This window comes from Nerophis ophidion, linkage group LG28 (genome assembly GCF_033978795.1).
Source record: "Nerophis ophidion isolate RoL-2023_Sa linkage group LG28, RoL_Noph_v1.0, whole genome shotgun sequence".
In the NCBI taxonomy this organism is placed as follows: Eukaryota; Metazoa; Chordata; class Actinopteri; order Syngnathiformes; family Syngnathidae; genus Nerophis; species Nerophis ophidion.
The window spans coordinates 35474640-35496286 of NC_084638.1; the positions used below are offsets into that span (position 1 = coordinate 35474640).

Consider the following 21647-nt stretch of genomic DNA (forward strand, 5'->3'; position numbering starts at 1 on the left):
GACATTGTGTTTGATTGTGCAATGACGGTGTTGTGTTTGAGTGTGTATTGACATTGTGTTTGAGTGTGCAATGACGGTGTTGTGTTTGAGTGTGTAATGACGGTGTTGTGTTTGAGTGTGTATCGACATTGTGTTTGATTGTGCAATGACGGTGTTGTGTTTGAGTGTGTATTGACATTGTGTTTGATTGTGCAATGACGGTGTTGTGTTTGAGTGTGTATTGATATTGTGTTTGATTGTGCAATGACGGTGTTGTGTTTGAGTGTGTATTGACATTGTGTTTGAGTGTGCAATGACGGTGTTGTGTTTGAGCGTGTAATGGCGGTGTTGTGTTTGAGTGTGTATTGACATTGTGTTTGATTGTGCAATGACGGTGTTGTGTTTGAGTGTGTATTGATATTGTGTTTGAGTGTGCAATGACGGTGTTGTGTTTGAGTGTGTAATGGCGGTGTTGTGTTTGAGTGTGTATTGACATTGTGTTTGATTGTGCAATGACGGTGTTGTGTTTGAGTGTGTATTGACATTGTGTTTGATTGTGCAATGACGGTGTTGTGTTTGAGTGTGTATTGACATTGTGTTTGAGTGTGCAATGACGGTGTTGTGTTTGAGTGTGTATTGACATTGTGTTAGAGTGTGCAATGACAGTGTTGTGTTTGAGTGTGTAATTACGGTGTTGTGCTTGAGTGTGTATTGACATTGTGTTTGAGTGTGCAATGACGGTGTTGTGTTTGAGTGTGTATTGACATTGTGTTTGAGTGTGCAATGACGGTGTTGTGTTTGAGTGTGTATCGACATTGTGTTTGATTGTGCAATGACGGTGTTGTGTTTGAGTGTGTATTGACATTGTGTTTGAGTGTGCAATGACGGTGTTGTGTTTGAGTGTGTAATGACGGTGTTGTGTTTGAGTGTGTATCGACATTGTGTTTGATTGTGCAATGAAGGTGTTGTGTTTGAGTGTGTATTGACATTGTGTTTGATTGTGCAATGACGGTGTTGTGTTTGAGTGTGTATTGATATTGTGTTTGATTGTGCAATGACGGTGTTGTGTTTGAGTGTGTATTGACATTGTGTTTGAGTGTGCAATGACGGTGTTGTGTTTGAGCGTGTAATGGCGGTGTTGTGTTTGAGTGTGTATTGACATTGTGTTTGATTGTGCAATGACGGTGTTGTGTTTGAGTGTGTATTGATATTGTGTTTGAGTGTGCAATGACGGTGTTGTGTTTGAGTGTGTAATGGCGGTGTTGTGTTTGAGTGTGTATTGACATTGTGTTTGATTGTGCAATGACGGTGTTGTGTTTGAGTGTGTATTGACATTGTGTTTGATTGTGCAATGACGGTGTTGTGTTTGAGTGTGTATTGACATTGTGTTTGAGTGTGCAATGACGGTGTTGTGTTTGAGTGTGTATTGACATTGTGTTAGAGTGTGCAATGACAGTGTTGTGTTTGAGTGTGTAATTACGGTGTTGTGCTTGAGTGTGTATTGACATTGTGTTTGAGTGTGCAATGACGGTGTTGTGTTTGAGTGTGTATTGACATTGTGTTTGAGTGTGCAATGACGGTGTTGTGTTTGAGTGTGTATCGACATTGTGTTTGATTGTGCAATGACGGTGTTGTGTTTGAGTGTGTATTGACATTGTGTTTGAGTGTGCAATGACGGTGTTGTGTTTGAGTGTGTAATGACGGTGTTGTGTTTGAGTGTGTATCGACATTGTGTTTGATTGTGCAATGAAGGTGTTGTGTTTGAGTGTGTATTGACATTGTGTTTGATTGTGCAATGACGGTGTTGTGTTTGAGTGTGTATTGATATTGTGTTTGATTGTGCAATGACGGTGTTGTGTTTGAGTGTGTATTGACATTGTGTTTGAGTGTGCAATGACGGTGTTGTGTTTGAGCGTGTAATGGCGGTGTTGTGTTTGAGTGTGTATTGACATTGTGTTTGATTGTGCAATGACGGTGTTGTGTTTGAGTGTGTATTGATATTGTGTTTGAGTGTGCAATGACGGTGTTGTGTTTGAGTGTGTAATGGCGGTGTTGTGTTTGAGTGTGTATTGACATTGTGTTTGATTGTGCAATGACGGTGTTGTGTTTGAGTGTGTATTGACATTGTGTTTGATTGTGCAATGACGGTGTTGTGTTTGAGTGTGTATTGACATTGTGTTTGAGTGTGCAATGACGGTGTTGTGTTTGAGTGTGTATTGACATTGTGTTAGAGTGTGCAATGACAGTGTTGTGTTTGAGTGTGTAATTACGGTGTTGTGCTTGAGTGTGTATTGACATTGTGTTTGAGTGTGCAATGACGGTGTTGTGTTTGAGTGTGTATTGACATTGTGTTTGAGTGTGCAATGACGGTGTTGTGTTTGAGTGTGTAATGACGGTGTTGTGTTTGAGTGTGTATTGACATTGTGTTTGAGTGTGCAATGACGGTGTTGTGTTTGAGTGTGTATTGACATTGTTTTTGATTGTGCAATGACGGTGTTGTGTTCGAGTGTGTAATGGCGGTGTTGTGTTTGAGTGTGTATTGACATTGTGTTTGATTGTGCAATGACGGTGTTGTGTTTGAGTGTGTATTGACATTGTGTTTGAGTGTGTATTGACATTGTGTTTGAGTGTGCAATGACGGTGTTGTGTTTGAGTGTGTATTGACATTGTGTTTGAGTGTGCAATGACGGTGTTGTGTTTGAGTGTGTAATTACGGTGTTGTGCTTGAGTGTGTATTGACATTGTGTTTGAGTGTGCAATGACGGTGTTGTGTTTGAGTGTGTATTGACATTGTGTTTGAGTGTGCAATGACGGTGTTGTGTTTGAGTGTGTAATGACGGTGTTGTGTTTGAGTGTGTATTGACATTGTGTTTGAGTGTGCAATGACGGTGTTGTGTTTGAGTGTGTATTGACATTGTGTTTGAGTGTGCAATGACGGTGTTGTGTTTGAGTGTGTATTGACATTGTGTTTGAGTGTGCAATGACGGTGTTGTGTTTGAGTGTGTATTGACATTGTGTTTGAGTGTGCAATGACAGTGTTGTGTTTGAGTGTGTATTGACATTGTGTTTGAGTGTGCAATGACGGTGTTGTGTTTGAATGTGTATTGACATTGTGTTTGAGTGTGCAATGACGGTGTTGTGTTTGAGTATGTATTGACATTGTGTTTGAGTGTGCAATGACGGTGTTGTGTTTGAGTGTGTATTGACATTGTGTTTGAGTGTGCAATAATGGTGTTGTGTTTGAGTGTGTATTGACATTGTGTTTGAGTGTGCAACGACGGTGTTGTGTTTGAGTGTGTATTGACATTGTGTTTGAGTGTGCAATGACGGTGTTGTGTTTGAGTGTGTATCGACATTGTGTTTGAGTGTGCAATAATGGTGTTGTGTTTGAGTGTGTATTGACATTGTGTTTGAGTGTGCAATGACGGTGTTGTGTTTGAGTGTGTAATGACGGTGTTGTGTTTGAGTGTGTATTGACATTGTGTTTGAGTGTGCAATGAAGGTGTTGTGTTTGAGTGTGTATTGACATTGTGTTTGAGTGTGCAATGACGGTGTTGTGTTTGAGTGTGTATTGATATTGTGTTTGAGTGTGCAATGACGGTGTTGTGTTTGAGTGTGTAATGGCGGTGTTGTGTTTGAGTGTGTATTGACATTGTGTTTGATTGTGCAATGACGGTGTTGTGTTTGAGTGTGTATTGACATTGTGTTTGAGTGTGCAATGACGGTGTTGTGTTTGAGTGTGTAATGACGGTGTTGTGTTTGAGTGTGTATTGACATTGTGTTTGAGTGTGCAATGACGGTGTTGTGTTTGAGTGTGTATTGACATTGTGTTTGAGTGTGCAATGACGGTGTTGTGTTTGAGTGTGTATTGACATTGTGTTTGAGTGTGCAATGACGGTGTTGTGTTTGAGTGTGTAATGACGGTGTTGTGTTTGAGTGTGTATTGACATTGTGTTTGAGTGTGCAATGACGGTGTTGTGTTTGAGTGTGTATTGACATTGTGTTTGAGTGTGCAATGACGGTGTTGTGTTTGAGTGTGTATTGACATTGTGTTTGAGTGTGCAATGACGGTGTTGTGTTTGAGTGTGCAATGACGGTGTTGTGTTTGAGTGTGTATTGACGTTGTTGTTTTCCTCATGCCAGGGAGTTCAGCCACTGGAAGGTGAACAGCTTGGCCACAGAAAAGCGGGACCTCTTCAAAGCGTCTTTACCTTTAGCACCAGAGTTTTTACGCAACCTGCGGTTGCTGGGGCGACGGCCAACCTTACAGCTGATCAACGAAAACCTCATCAAGAAGTACGGGACTCACTTTCTGGCGTCGGCTACTCTCGGAGGTAAGAAGAGCTTTTACACTCCAATAACGATAAAGTCTGCTTCTAGTTGGGAGAGAAATTCTTATTTTGCTTAAAAGTCATCACAAAGTCTGCAGAAAGAAGCAAACATCTATCACCATGTCCACACCTTAGACCATGTCCACACCTTAGACCATGTCCACACCTTAGACCATGTCCACACCCTAGACCATGTCCACATCTTAACCCATGTCCACACCAACACAGATACTTACCAAACACATCTTAGACCATGTCCACACCAACACAGATACTTACCAAACACATCTTAGACCATGTCCACACCAACACAGATACTTACCAAACACATCTTAGACCATGTCCACACCAACACAGATACTTACCAAACACATCTTAGACCATGTCCACACCAACACATATACTTACCAAACACATCTTAGACCATGTCCACACCAACACATATACTTACCAAACACATCTTAGACCATGTCCACACCAACACATATACTTACCAAACACATCTTAGACCATGTCCACACCAACACAGATACTTACCAAACACATCTTAGACCATGTCCACACCAACACAGATACTTACCAAACACATCTTAGACCATGTCCACACCAACACAGATACTTACCAAACACATCTTAGACCATGTCCACACCAACACAGATACTTACCAAACACATCTTAGACCATGTCCACACCAACACAGATACTTACCAAACACATCTTAGACCATGTCCACACCAACACAGATACTTACCAAACACATCTTAGACCATGTCCACACCAACACAGATACTTACCAAACACATCTTAGACCATGTCCACACCAACACATATACTTACCAAACACATCTTAGACCATGTCCACACCAACACATATACTTACCAAACACATCTTAGACCATGTCCACACCAACACAGATACTTACCAAACACATCTTAGACCATGTCCACACCAACACAGATACTTACCAAACACATCTTAGACCATGTCCACACCAACACATATACTTACCAAACACATCTTAGACCATGTCCACACCAACACAGATACTTACCAAACACAAACTTATGTCTATGTTGTGCCTCTTATCCCCACGGCATTGCATACTTTTGTCCTTAAAAACCTTTTCTCCTTTAAGTTAAACATCAGAAGTCTAACATCCAACCACATCTCTCAGAAGTGTAACATCCAACCACATCTCCCAGATGTCTAACATCCAACCACATCTGCCAGAAGTGTAACATCCAATCACAGCCCTTGGGTTGTTTTTCAATCGGCCAGCTCCTAATGAGCTCTACTTATCGGGCGGAGGAAAGGATGGAAAGGAGGAAAAGAGGAAAAGATGGATCAAGCTGACAAGTTTCGATTCATGTGTCGACTTTATTGGATTCCTTGTTGCCTCTTCCCTGGTCTTGGAAGATGGAAGGAAGTCACAAAACACGACTGTCTGCCGTATCGACACAGCTCCCAGCTCACAAATGATAAATCACAAGTCCTGCATCTTATATTCCAGCAACATCCTGACTGGTCCTCACTTGCTACGCTTCACTTCACACACCAAGGTGTGACTGGTCCTCACTTGGTACGATTCACTTCACACACCAACATGTGGCTGGTCCTCACTTGGTACGATTCACTTCACACACCAACACGTGGCTGGTCCTCACTTGGTACGATTCACTTCACACACCAAGGTGTGGCTGGTCCTCACCTGGTACGATTCACTTCACACACCAACATGTGGCTGGTCCTCACTTGGTACGATTCACTTCACACACCAACATGTGGCTGGTCCTCACTTGGTACGATTCACTTCACACACCAAGGTGTGGCTGGTCCTCACCTGGTACGATTCACTTCACACACCAACATGTGGCTGGTCCTCACTTGGTACGATTCACTTCACACACCAAGGTGTGGCTGGTCCTCACCTGGTACGATTCACTTCACACACCAAGGTGTGGCTGGTCCTCACCTGGTACGATTCACTTCACACACCAACATGTGGCTGGTCCTCACTTGGTACGATTCACTTCACACACCAAGGTGTGGCTGGTCCTCACTTGGTGAGATTCACTTCACACACCAAGGTGTGGCTGGTCCTCACTTGGTATGATTCACTTCACACACCAAGGTGTGGCTGGTCCTCACTTGCTACGCTTCACTTCACACACCAACATGTGGCTGGTCCTCACTTGGTACGCTTCACTTCACACACCAACATGTGGCTGGTCCTCACTTGGTATGGTTCCCTTCACACACCATCATGTGGCTGGTGCTCACTTGGTACGGTTCACTTCACACACCAAGGTGTGGCTGGTCCTCACTTGGTACGATTCACTTCACACACCAAGGTGTGGCTGGTCCTCACTTGGTACGATTCACTTCACACACCAACATGTGGCTTGTCCTCACTTGGTACGCTTCACTTCACACACCAACATGTGGCTGTTCCTCACTTGGTACGCTTCACTTCACACACCAACATGTGGCTGGTCCTCACTTGGTATGGTTCACTTCACACACCAAGGTGTGGCTGGTCCTCACTTGGTACGATTCACTTCACACACCAACATGTGGCTGGTCCTCACTTGGTACGATTCACTTCACACACCAAGGTGTGGCTGGTCCTCACTTGGTACGATTCACTTCACACACCAAGGTGTGGCTGGTCCTCACTTGGTATGATTCACTTCACACACCAAGGTGTGGCTGGTCCTCACTTGCTACGCTTCACTTCACACACCAACATGTGGCTGGTCCTCACTTGGTACGCTTCACTTCACACACCAACATGTGGCTGTTCCTCACTTGGTACGCTTCACTTCACACACCAAGGTGTGGCTGGTCCTCACTTGGTATGGTTCCCTTCACACACCATCATGTGGCTGGTGCTCACTTGGTACGGTTCACTTCACACACCAAGGTGTGGCTGGTCCTCACTTGGTACGATTCACTTCACACACCAAGGTGTGGCTGGTCCTCACTTGGTTCCGATTCACTTCACACACCAACATGTGGCTTGTCCTCACTTGGTACGCTTCACTTCACACACCAACATGTGGCTGTTCCTCACTTGGTACGCTTCACTTCACACACCAACATGTGGCTGGTCCTCACTTGGTATGGTTCACTTCACACACCAAGGTGTGGCTGGTCCTCACTTGGTACGATTCACTTCACACACCAACATGTGGCTGGTCCTCACTTGGTATGGTTCACTTCACACACCAAGGTGTGGCTGGTCCTCACTTGGTACGAGTCACTTCACACACCAACATGTGGCTGGTCCTCACTTGGTACGCTTCACTTCACACACCAACATGTGGCTGGTCCTCACTTGGTATGGTTCACTTCACACACCAAGGTGTGGCTGGTCCTCACTTGGTACGATTCACTTCACACACCAACATGTGGCTGGTCCTCACTTGGTATGGTTCACTTCACACACCAAGGTGTGGCTGGTCCTCACTTGGTACGAGTCACTTCACACACCAACATGTGGCTGGTCCTCACTTGGTACGCTTCACTTCACACACCAACATGTGGCTGTTCCTCACTTGGTACGCTTCACTTCACACACCAACATGTGGCTGGTCCTCACTTGGTACGATTCACTTCACACACCAACATGTGGCTGGTCCTCACTTGGTACGATTCACTTCACACACCAAGGTGTGGCTGGTCCTCACCTGGTACGATTCACTTCACACACCAACATGTGGCTGGTCCTCACTTGGTACGATTCACTTCACACACCAAGGTGTGGCTGGTCCTCACTTGGTACGATTCACTTCACACAGCAAGGTGTGGCTGGTCCTCACTTGGTACGATTCACTTCACACACCAAGGTGTGGCTGGTCCTCACTTGGTATGATTCACTTCACACACCAAGGTGTGGCTGGTCCTCACTTGCTACGCTTCACTTCACACACCAACATGTGGCTGGTCCTCACTTGGTACGCTTCACTTCACACACCAACCTGGGGCTGGTCCTCACTTGGTATGGTTCACTTCACACACCAAGGTGTGGCTGGTCCTCACTTGCTACGATTCCCTTCACACACCATCATGTGGCTGGTGCTCACTTGGTACGGTTCACTTCACACACCAAGGTGTGGCTGGTCCTCACTTGGTACGATTCACTTCACACACCAACATGTGGCTTGTCCTCACTTGGTACGCTTCACTTCACACACCAACATGTGGCTGTTCCTCACTTGGTACGCTTCACTTCACACACCAACATGTGGCTGGTCCTCACTTGGTATGGTTCACTTCACACACCAAGGTGTGGCTGGTCCTCACTTGGTACGATTCACTTCACACACCAACATGTGGCTGGTCCTCACTTGGTATGGTTCACTTCACACACCAAGGTGTGGCTGGTCCTCACTTGGTACGAGTCACTTCACACACCAACATGTGGCTGGTCCTCACTTGGTACGCTTCACTTCACACACCAACATGTGGCTGTTCCTCACTTGGTACGCTTCACTTCACACACCAACATGTGGCTGGTCCTCACTTGGTTTGGTTCACTTCCCACACCAAGGTGTGGCTGGTCCTCACTTGGTACGCTTCACTTCACACACCAACATGTGACTGGTCCTCACATGGTACGGTTCACTTCACACACCAAGGTGTGGCTGGTCCTCACTTGGTACGATTCACTTCACACACCATCTTGTGGCTGGTCCTCACTTGGTACGGTTCACTTCACACACCAACATGTGGCTGGTCCTCACTTGGTACGATTCACTTCACACACCATCTTGTGGCTGGTCCTCACTTGGTATGGTTCACTTCACACACCAACATGTGGCTGGTCCTCACTTGGTACAATTCACTTCACACACCAACATGTGGCTGGTCCTCACCTGGTACGCTTCATTTCACACACCAACATGTGGCTGTTCCTCATTTGGTACGCTTCACTTCACACACCAACATGTGGCTGGTCCTCACTTTGTATGGTTCACTTCACACACCAAGGTGTGGCTGGTCCTCACTTGGTACGATTCACTTCACACACCAACATGTGGCTGGTCCTCACTTGGTATGGTTCACTTCACACACCAAGGTGTGGCTGGTCCTCACTTGGTACGAGTCACTTCACACACCAACATGTGGCTGGTCCTCACTTGGTACGCTTCACTTCACACACCAACATGTGGCTGTTCCTGACTTGGTACGCTTCACTTCACACACCAACATGTGGCTGGTCCTCACTTGGTTTGGTTCACTTCACACACCAAGGTGTGGCTGGTCCTCACTTGGTACGCTTCACTTCACACACCAAGGTGTGGCTGGTCCTCACTTGGTACGCTTCACTTCACACACCAACATGTGACTGGTCCTCACTTGGTACGGTTCACTTTACACACCAAGGTGTGGCTGGTCCTCACTTGGTACGCTTCACTTCACACACCAACATGTGGCTGTTCCTCACTTGGTACGCTTCACTTCACACACCAACATGTGGCTGGTCCTCACTTGGTTTGGTTCACTTCACACACCAAGGTGTGGCTGGTCCTCACTTGGTACGCTTCACTTCACACACCAACATGTGACTGGTCCTCACTTGGTACGCTTCACTTCACACACCATCTTGTGGCTGGTCCTCACTTGGTATGGTTCACTTCACACACCAACATGTGGCTGGTCCTCACTTGGTACGATTCACTTCACACACCATCTTGTGGCTGGTCCTCACTTGGTATGGTTCACTTCACACACCAACATGTGGCTGGTCCTCACTTGGTACGCTTCACTTCACACACCAACATGTGGCTGATCCTCACTTGGTACGATTCCCTTCACACACCATTATGTGGCTGGTCCTCACTTGGTACGCTTCACTTCACACACCAACATGTGGTTGGTCCTCACTCGGTATGGTTCACTTCACACACCAAGGTGTGGCTGGTCCTCACCTGGTACGGTTCACTTCACACACCAACATGTGGCTGGTCCTCACTTGGTACGATTCACTTCACACACCAACTAGTGGCTGGTCCTCACTTGGTACGGTTCACTTCACACACCAAGGTGTGGCTGGTCTTTACTTGGTACGGTTCACTTCACACACCAACATGTGGCTGGTCCTCACTTGGTACGGTTTACTTTACACACCAACATGTGGCTGGTCCTCACTTGGTACGCTTCACTTCACACACCGAGGTGTGGCTGGTCCTCACCTGGTACGGTTCACTTCACACACCAACATGTGGCTGGTCCTCACTTGGTACGGTTCACTTCACACACCAAGGTGTGGCTGGTCTTTACTTGGTACGGTTCACTTCACACACCAACATGTGGCTGGTCCTCACTTGGTACGCTTCACTTCACACACCAACATGTGGCTGATCCTCACTTGGTACGATTCCCTTCACACACCATTATGTGGCTGGTCCTCACTTGGTACGCTTCACCTCACACACCAACACATGGCTGGTCCTCACTTGGTACGCTTCACTTCACACACCAACATGTGGCTGTTCCTCTCTTGGTACGCTTCACTTCACACACCAAGGTGTGGCTGGTCCTCACTTGGTATGGTTCACTTCACACACCAAGGTGTGGCTGGTCCTCACCTGGTACGGTTCACTTCACACACCAACAAGTGGCTGGTCCTCACTTGGTACGATTCACTTCACACACCAAGGTGTGGCTGGTCCTCACTTGGTATGATTCACTTCACACACCAAGGTGTGGCTGGTCCTCACTTGCTACGCTTCACTTCACACACCAACATGTGGCTGGTCCTCACTTGGTACGCTTCACTTCACACACCAACCTGGGGCTGGTCCTCACTTGGTATGGTTCACTTCACACACCAAGGTGTGGCTGGTCCTCACTTGCTACGATTCCCTTCACACACCATCATGTGGCTGGTGCTCACTTGGTACGGTTCACTTCACACACCAAGGTGTGGCTGGTCCTCACTTGGTACGATTCACTTCACACACCAACATGTGGCTTGTCCTCACTTGGTACGCTTCACTTCACACACCAACATGTGGCTGTTCCTCACTTGGTACGCTTCACTTCACACACCAACATGTGGCTGGTCCTCACTTGGTATGGTTCACTTCACACACCAAGGTGTGGCTGGTCCTCACTTGGTACGATTCACTTCACACACCAACATGTGGCTGGTCCTCACTTGGTATGGTTCACTTCACACACCAAGGTGTGGCTGGTCCTCACTTGGTACGAGTCACTTCACACACCAACATGTGGCTGGTCCTCACTTGGTACGCTTCACTTCACACACCAACATGTGGCTGTTCCTCACTTGGTACGCTTCACTTCACACACCAACATGTGGCTGGTCCTCACTTGGTTTGGTTCACTTCCCACACCAAGGTGTGGCTGGTCCTCACTTGGTACGCTTCACTTCACACACCAACATGTGACTGGTCCTCACATGGTACGGTTCACTTCACACACCAACATGTGGCTGGTCCTCACTTGGTATGATTCACTTCACACACCATCTTGTGGCTGGTCCTCACTTGGTATGGTTCACTTCACACACCAACATGTGGCTGGTCCTCACTTGGTACAATTCACTTCACACACCAACATGTGGCTGGTCCTCACCTGGTACGCTTCATTTCACACACCAACATGTGGCTGTTCCTCATTTGGTACGCTTCACTTCACACACCAACATGTGGCTGGTCCTCACTTTGTATGGTTCACTTCACACACCAAGGTGTGGCTGGTCCTCACTTGGTACGATTCACTTCACACACCAACATGTGGCTGGTCCTCACTTGGTATGGTTCACTTCACACACCAAGGTGTGGCTGGTCCTCACTTGGTACGAGTCACTTCACACACCAACATGTGGCTGGTCCTCACTTGGTACGCTTCACTTCACACACCAACATGTGGCTGTTCCTGACTTGGTACGCTTCACTTCACACACCAACATGTGGCTGGTCCTCACTTGGTTTGGTTCACTTCACACACCAAGGTGTGGCTGGTCCTCACTTGGTACGGTTCACTTCACACACCAAGGTGTGGCTGGTCCTCACTTGGTACGCTTCACTTCACACACCAACATGTGACTGGTCCTCACTTGGTACGGTTCACTTTACACACCAAGGTGTGGCTGGTCCTCACTTGGTACGCTTCACTTCACACACCAACATGTGGCTGTTCCTCACTTGGTACGCTTCACTTCACACACCAACATGTGGCTGGTCCTCACTTGGTTTGGTTCACTTCACACACCAAGGTGTGGCTGGTCCTCACTTGGTACGCTTCACTTCACACACCAACATGTGACTGGTCCTCACTTGGTACGGTTCACTTCACACACCATCTTGTGGCTGGTCCTCACTTGGTATGGTTCACTTCACACACCAACATGTGGCTGGTCCTCACTTGGTACGATTCACTTCACACACCATCTTGTGGCTGGTCCTCACTTGGTATGGTTCACTTCACACACCAACATGTGGCTGGTCCTCACTTGGTACGCTTCACTTCACACACCAACATGTGGCTGATCCTCACTTGGTACGATTCCCTTCACACACCATTATGTGGCTGGTCCTCACTTGGTACGCTTCACTTCACACACCAACATGTGGTTGGTCCTCACTCGGTATGGTTCACTTCACACACCAAGGTGTGGCTGGTCCTCACCTGGTACGGTTCACTTCACACACCAACATGTGGCTGGTCCTCACTTGGTACGATTCACTTCACACACCAACTAGTGGCTGGTCCTCACTTGGTACGGTTCACTTCACACACCAAGGTGTGGCTGGTCTTTACTTGGTACGGTTCACTTCACACACCAACATGTGGCTGGTCCTCACTTGGTACGGTTTACTTTACACACCAACATGTGGCTGGTCCTCACTTGGTACGCTTCACTTCACACACCGAGGTGTGGCTGGTCCTCACCTGGTACGGTTCACTTCACACACCAACATGTGGCTGGTCCTCACTTGGTACGGTTCACTTCACACACCAAGGTGTGGCTGGTCTTTACTTGGTACGGTTCACTTCACACACCAACATGTGGCTGGTCCTCACTTGGTACGCTTCACTTCACACACCAACATGTGGCTGATCCTCACTTGGTACGATTCCCTTCACACACCATTATGTGGCTGGTTCTCACTTGGTACGCTTCACCTCACACACCAACACATGGCTGGTCCTCACTTGGTACGCTTCACTTCACACACCAACATGTGGCTGTTCCTCTCTTGGTACGCTTCACTTCACACACCAAGGTGTGGCTGGTCCTCACTTGGTATGGTTCACTTCACACACCAAGGTGTGGCTGGTCCTCACCTGGTACGGTTCACTTCACACACCAACATGTGGCTGGTCCTCACTTGGTACGATTCACTTCACACACCAACTAGTGGCTGGTCCTCACTTGGTACGGTTCACTTCACACACCAAGGTGTGGCTGGTCTTTACTTGGTACGGTTCACTTCACACACCAACATGTGGCTGGTCCTCACTTGGTACGGTTTACTTTACACACCAACATGTGGCTGGTCCTCACTTGGTACGCTTCACTTCACACACCAAAGTGTGGCTGGTACTCACCTGGTACGGTTCACTTCACACACCAACATGTGGCTGGTCCTCACTTGCTACGATTCACTTCACACACCAACATGTGGACCAAAGACTATTTGCTGTGTGAATGTAGAAATAGTGTCAAAGCGCTTTGAGTGCCTTGAAGGTAGAAACGTGCGATACAATTGTAACCCATTTACCATTTGACCCATTTACCCTTTGACCCATTTACTATTTAACCCATTTTTGTTTGACCCATTTACCATTCAACCCATTTAGCAGTGATGAAGACAGTGTTCAAGACTTGTAATTCATACATCCATCTACCCTGTCATTCATCAATCCATGTACCCTATTATTCATCCATTCATCCATCCATCTACCCCATCATTCATCCATCCATCTACCTTGTCATTCATCCATTCACGTTGTGTGAGCAGATTTTGTACTCCGGTCTATCCCAGCAGTCAGCTGCTATCCTCAGGACGTCACCAAGGCGTCGTCATGGCAACAATGTGACTGGAAGAAAGATGAGGAAATATTGTCTGTATCAATTTCAACATATGACCTTTTTCCTCATCGCAGAAACGTGTTGATGGTTAACGAGCACGTTTGAAGAATAAAAATGAGCGTGTCATTTCCTCTTCCTCAGGGGAGGAGTCTCTGACCATCTTCTTGGACAAACAGAAGCTGAACAAGAAGTGGGAAGGCAACAACAACAACAACAACAACAGCAGCAGTAATGTGGTTTCTCTGGAGCTGCTGCACCAGTTAGCTGCTTCATACTTCACAGATCGAGAAAGCACACTTAGGAGACTCCATCACCTCCAGATCGCCACTGCAGCTATCAAGGTATGTTCCATCATCATAATAGAGGTATGGTCCATAAAAAAATAATAAAGGTATGGTCCGTCATAATAATAATAATAATAATAAAGGTATGGTCCATCATAATAATGATGAAGGTATGGTCCATCATAATAATGATAAAGGTATGGTCCATAATGGACACTCTGGCGTGGTTAGAAGGGATGTCACTTCTGTCTGTGACGAGGACCGTGTCAAGGTTCATCCCAAAGTAGGTTTCTCTCCTCATGAAGACCGTCCATCCTTTTAGGCCAGCAGGACCCTCAGAAGCGCTTGTCTTGCTTTCGGATGCCTGCTGATTTCCTTAAAGGACTTGCCCAGTGATCAGCACTACCGAAATGGGAGCAGTGCAGGGCACCAGAGCGAGAGATGTTAGGCGGACTCTTCCTCAGTCGACCTCCTTGGTCCTCACACTGTCTCCATGGTGCCCGGGAGCTGGGTGGTGGCCGGTCTTTCCTCGACAAGGTGGACTCCTCCAGGGTTAGGTTTGTGGGATCAGGACAGGCTTGAAAGGCCGGGGTGGGTGGAGGAACAGAGGAGGCAGTTCCTGCGGAGGATTGTAGATCTGCTGGTTTGCGGCAGAGATGAGCCGATCTTTGCGAGAGAGACTGCAATGATCCGCAACTTTTTCGGGGTTGGAAAAGCTGCGAGGGATGATTGGATTGAGAGGATGGAGGTGTCATTGTGGCTGGGGTTGGACCAGGGATTTGCAATCACTGATAATGGAGGACCAAGTCCCAGGACAATGGTTGTGTCAATGTAGCTGACAGACCATCATGGCAGACGTTTTGGAGTGAGATGAACTGCTAGAGGTCCTGGTGAAGTGAATTCTACCAGCAAACTGTCATGCCAGCTCCTTCAAGTTGTGTGCCATGTAGTGTCAGTCACTGCCGCAGAGTCCTTGGGCAAGACACTTCACCCACCCTGCTCCCAGTGCCACTCACTCTGGGATTTGAGGCGCTGTTCTTGGCCTCCTTTTGACGGGGGACTGAAGAACAGATCAAGTTTGTAGAATAACTACCGTTTGAAAAATGATGGCTATAAATAAATATTCATTCTAACTTCCATGCCACCACGGGCAAGACCAAAGAGCTGTGACTGCAATTGTCGGGCTGGAATGGACTGGAAGAGGAGGTTTGGTATGAAAGACAGCACTTGGGGGTAAAAGTGAAATATGAAAGAATTGTACTCGCTCTGCAGTTTCCATGCCAGATGTGACCTGCTGGAGAAAGAATGGTTGTGAGAAAGGTGAAAGACTTCCAAGAGAAGGTCTTCTTAATGATGTCAAGGTGCTTTGGGAGCACAGTCAGCAGGAAAAACTGTAATAAGACCAGACATTAGGACTTTCTGAGGCCTGACAATCAACACGCAGATTCTGACCAGTCAGCAGTTTAGCTTTTGGCTGAATAGAAGAAGAGGAGGAGCAAAGTTCTACTAGCTTGGAGCAGAACTTTATGACACTGAAACTAAATCCACCCTTTGTACAACAAACACGGTGTGCCTCATTCCTGTGAGAATCCTGCGCGTAAGGGGGTAGGGGGGTGTAATTATATTTATTATTACTATTCAAAATGATGTTGTCCATGCTGAACACTTGGAGAACAAACATGGATTGTGAGTACAATTATTGTGACTTTTCTATTGCTGATCCTTTTTAATACTGAGATCAGTTCATTGATGTTGCACAGCCCTGTTAATCAGTTCATTGAAGTTGCACAGCCCTGTAGATCAGTTCAGTGATGTTGCACAGCCCTGTTAATCAGTTCATTGATGTTGCACAGCCCTGTAGACCAGTTCAGTGATGTTGCACAGCCCTGTTAATCAGTTCAGTGATGTTGCACAGCCCTGTTAATCAGTTCATTGATGTTGCACAGCCCTGTAGATCAGTTCAGTGATGTTGCACAGCCCTGTTAATCAGTTCATTGATGTTGCACAGCCCTGTAGATCAGTTCAGTGATGTTGCACAGCCCTGTTAATCAGTTCAGTGATGTTGCACAGCCCTGTTAATCAGTTCAGTGATGTTGCACAGCCCTGTTAATCAGTTCATTGATGTTGCACAGTCCTGTTAATCAGTTCATTGATGTTGCACAACCCTGTTAATCAGTTCATTGATGTTGCACAACCCTGTTAATCAGTTCAGTGATGTTGCACAGCCCTGTTAATCAGATCATTGATGTTGCACAGTCCTGTTAATCAGTTCATTGATGTTGCACAGCCCTGTTAATCAGTTCATTGATGTTGCACAACCCTGTTAATCAGTTCAGTGATGTTGCACAGCCCTGTTAATCAGATCATTGATGTTGCACAGTCCTGTTAATCAGTTCATTGATGTTGCACAGTCCTGTTAATCAGTTCATTGATGTTGCACAGCCCAGTAGATCAGTGCATTAATGTTGCACAGCCCTGTTAATCAGTTCAGTGATGTTGCACGGTCCTGTTAATCAGTTCAGTGATGTTGCACAGCCCTGTTAATCAGCGCAGTGATGTTGCACAGCCCAGTAGATCAGTTCAGTGATGTTGCACAGCCCAGTAGAAAAGTGCAAGGTTGCATTTCATTGATGAAAATTGAGGTTAGTCACGGCACTGGATATTATTGTTACCGTGGTTGGAGAGATTGTGAAAGAGTAAAGTATTTGTACTTTCACCATGTTGCACTTCACCTCCACCACTAATCGTGTTTATTAAGTGATATCCTCCGTGTAGTTTGACTAATGATACTACGTGTTCAGTGATATCCTCCGTGTAGTTTGACTAATGATACTACGTGTTCAGTGATATCCTCCGTGTAGTTTGACTAATGATACTATGTGTTCAGTGATATCTTATGTGTAGTTTGACTAATGATACTATGTATTCAGTGATATCCTCTGTGTAGTTTGACTAATGATACTACGTGTTCAGTGATATCCTCCATCTAGTTTGACTAATAATCCTATGTGTTCAGTGATATCCTCCGTGTAGTTTGACTAATGATACTATGTGTTCAGTGATATCCTCTGTGTAGTTTGACTAATGATACTACGTGTTCAGTGATATCCTCCATCTAGTTTGACTAATAATCCTATATGTTCAGTGATATCCTCTGTGTAGTTTGACTAATGATACTACGTGTTCAGTGATATCCTCCATCTAGTTTGACTAATAATCCTATATGTTCAGTGATATCCTCTGTGTAGTTTGACTAATGATACTACGTGTTCAGTGATATCCTCCGTGTAGTTTGACTAATGATACTACGTGTTCAGTGATATCCTCCGTGTAGTTTGACTAATAATCCTATATGTTCAGTGATATCCTCTGTGTAGTTTGACTAATGATACTATGTGTTCAGTGATATCCTCTGTGTAGTTTGACTAATGATACTACGTGTTCAGTGATATCCTCCGTGTAGTTTGACTAATAATCCTATATGTTCAGTGATATCCTCTGTGTAGTTTGACTAATGATACTATGTGTTCAGTGATATCCTCTGTGTAGTTTGACTAATGATACTACGTGTTCAGTGATATCCTCCGTGTAGTTTGACTAATAATCCTATATGTTCAGTGATATCCTCTGTGTAGTTTGACTAATGATACTATGTGTTCAGTGATATCCTCTGTGTAGTTTGACTAATGATACTACGTGTTCAGTGATATCCTCCGTGTAGTTTGACTAATAATCCTATGTGTTCAGTGATATCCTCCGTGTAGTTTGACTAATGATACTATGTGTTCAGTGATATCCTCTGTGTAGTTTGACTAATGATACTACGTGTTCAGTGATATCCTCTGTGTAGTTTGACTAATGATACTATGTGTTCAGTGATATCCTCCGTGTAGTTTGACCAATGATACTATGTGTTCAGTGATATCCTCTGTGTAGTTTGACTAATGATACTGTGTTCAGTGATATCCTCCGTGTAGTTTGACTAATGATACCACGTGTTTAGTGATATCCTCCATCTAGTTTGACTAATAATCCTATGTGTTCAGTGATATCCTCCATGTAGTTTGACTAATAATCCAATGTGTTCAGTGATATCCTCTGTGTAGTTTGACTAATGATACTACGTGTTCAGTGATATCCTCCGTGTAGTTTGACTAATGATACTACGTGTTCAGTGATATCCTCCGTGTAGTTTGACTAATCATACTACGTGTTCAGTGATATCCTCCGTGTAGTTTGACTAATGATACTGTGTTCAGTGATATCCTCTGTGTAGTTTGACTAATGATACTATGTGTTCAGTGATATCCTCTGTGTAGTTTGACTAATGATACTGTGTTCAGTGATATCCTCCGTGTAGTTTGACTAATGATACTATGTGTTCAGTGATATCCTCCGTGTAGTTTGACTAATGATACTACGTGTTCAGTGATATCCTCTGTGTAGTTTGACTAATGATACTACGTGTTCAGTGATATCCTCTGTGTAGTTTCCATGTCATGTTGTTGTCAAAGCCAGCGTCCAACGTGAGTCAGATGTTGTTCCTCAGCGTGTTGACAGCCTCCAACACGACTCACACATTTGTCTTTGACACTTTACTGACATACATGGCAGCAGATCCACCAGCCTGCCCAATCTGCTGCCAGAACTGCTCCTCGGCCAGCGAGGAGTGGGCCGCACTTGACCTCTGACCTCCTATGTCTGTGGGCATGGAGTGGCTGCAGCACAGTGGAGTGGGAGGAACCTCATTACCAAGTCTAATTCACCTCAGTCGGGACATCTTGCACACAATTATTCTCTACACCATCCACCTTCTCTACAACCTTCCACACATTTATTCTCTACAGCAGGGGTCAGCAACCTTTTGCAAAGCAAGAAATACTTCTTGGGTACTGATCAATGCCATGGGCTACCAGTTTGATACACACCTAAATGAATTGCCAGAAATAGCCAATTTGCTCAATTAACCTTTTATATATATATATATATACACGTACATTTTTTTTCCTTTTACGCAAGGTTTTTTGTAGATGAAAAAACACTTAATTGAACGGTTTAAAAGAGGAGAAAACAGGAAAAAAATTTAAATTTAATTTTGAAACATAGTTTATCTTCAATTTCGACTCTGTAAAATTCAAAATTCAACCGAAAAAAAGAAGAGAAAAACTAGCTAATTTAAATCTTTTTGAAACAATAAAAAAAAAAAATTATGGAACATCATTAGTCATTTTTCCTGATTTAGATTATTTTTAGAATTTTGATGACATGTTTTAAATAGGTTAAAATCCAATCTGCACTTTGTTAGAATATATAACAAATTGGACCAAGCTATATTTATAACAAAGACAAATCATTATTTCTTCTAGATTTTCCAGAACAACATTTTTTAAATAAATTCCAAAGACTTTGAAATAAGATCCAAATTTGATTCTAAAGATTTTCTCGATTTGACAGAATATTTTCTTTGAATTTTAAACAAAATAAGTTTGAAGAAATATTTCACAAATATTCTTTGTTGAAAAAACAGAAGCTAAAATGAAGAATTAGATTATTATTTTTTTATTCTTCTTTACAATAAAATAAATAAATTTACTTGAACATTGATTTAAATTGTCAGGAAAGAAGAGGAAGGAATTTAAAAGGTAAAAAGGTATATGTGTTTCAAAAATCCTAAAATCATTTTTAAGGTTGTATTTTTTCTCTAAAATAGTCTTTCTGAAAATTATAAGAAGCAAAGTAAAACAATTAAATGAATTTATTCAAACAAGTGAAGACCAAGTCTTTCAAATATTTTCTTGGATTTTCAAATTCTATTTGAGTTTTGTCTCTCTTAGAATTAAAAATGTCCAGCAAAGAGAGACCAGCTTGCTTGTAAATAAATAAAATGTAAAAAAATAGAGGCAGCTCACTGGTAAGTGCTGCTATTTGAGCTATTTTTAGAGCAGGCCAGCGGGCTAAAATGAAAAGAGTGAAGTAGAAGGTGAGTTATTGATATCAAGTGAGAATGGAGGACGTACAAAGACAAAGACTTGATGGGCACGTGTGTGACGCCAGGTTTTAGTCTCTTGTAATTAGACCTTCCAATCTCAGGTGACTTTGGATGCTCTGCAGCCAGCGAGCAGCCAGCCAGCAGCCAACGAGCAGCCAGCGAGCAGCCAGCCAGCAGCCAGCGAGCAGCCAGCCAGCAGCCAGCGAGCAGCCAGCCAGCAGCCAGCCAGCAGCCAGCGAGCAGCCAGCGAGCAGCCAGCCAGCAGCCAGCGAGCAGCCAGCCAGCAGCCAGCGAGCAGCCAGCGAGCATCCAGCGAGCAGCCAGCGAGCAGCCAGCGAGCAGCCAGCCAGCAGCCAGCCAGCAGCCAGCGAGCAGCCAGCGAGCTTCCAGCGAGCAGCCAGCCAGCAGCCAGCGAGCAGCCAACGAGCAGCCAGCGAGCAGCCAGCCAGCAGCCAGCGAGCAGCCAGCCAGCAGCCAGCCATCAGCCAGCGAGCAGCCAGCGAGCAGCCAACGAGCAGCCAGCGAGCAGCCAGCGAGCAGCCAGCGAGCAGCTAGCCAGCAGCCAGCGAGCAGCCAACGAGCAGCCAGGGAGCAGCCAGCGAGCAGCCAGCGAGCAGCCAGCCAGCAGCCAGCCAGCAGCCAGCGAGCAGCCAGCGAGCAGCCAGCGAGCAGCCAGCCAGCAGCCAGCCAGCAGCCAGCGAGCAGCCAGCGAGCAGCCAGCGAGCAGCCAGCCAGCAGCCAGCCAGCAGCCAGCCAGCAGCCAGCCAGCAGCCAGCGAGCAGCCAGCGAGCAGCCAGCGAGCAGCCAGCGAGCAGCCAGCCAGCAGCCAGCCAGCAGCCAGCGAGCAGCCAGCGAGCAGCCAGCCAGCAGCCAGCGAGCAGCCAGCGAGCAGCCAGCGAGCAGCCAGCGAGCAGCCAGCGAGCAGCCAGCCAGCAGCCAGCCAGCCAGCAGCCAGCCAGCAGCCAGCGAGCAGCCAGCCAGCAGCCAGCGAGC

General features: G+C 46.0%; 1 protein-coding gene across 1 annotated transcript in view; it reads left to right on the forward strand.

Moving 5' to 3' along the window:
• The window catches only part of LOC133545225 (BMP/retinoic acid-inducible neural-specific protein 3-like), a gene marked incomplete at its 3' end in the record, with an annotated part of 132111 nt that overhangs the window by 92489 nt on the left and 17975 nt on the right, over positions 1 to 21647 (forward strand). The window contains exons 3-4 of the mRNA XM_061890620.1: positions 4123 to 4313; positions 14523 to 14722. Of these exons, the coding sequence (XP_061746604.1) occupies positions 4123 to 4313; positions 14523 to 14722 (391 nt within the window). The remainder of the gene's footprint in view (positions 1 to 4122; positions 4314 to 14522; positions 14723 to 21647) is intronic.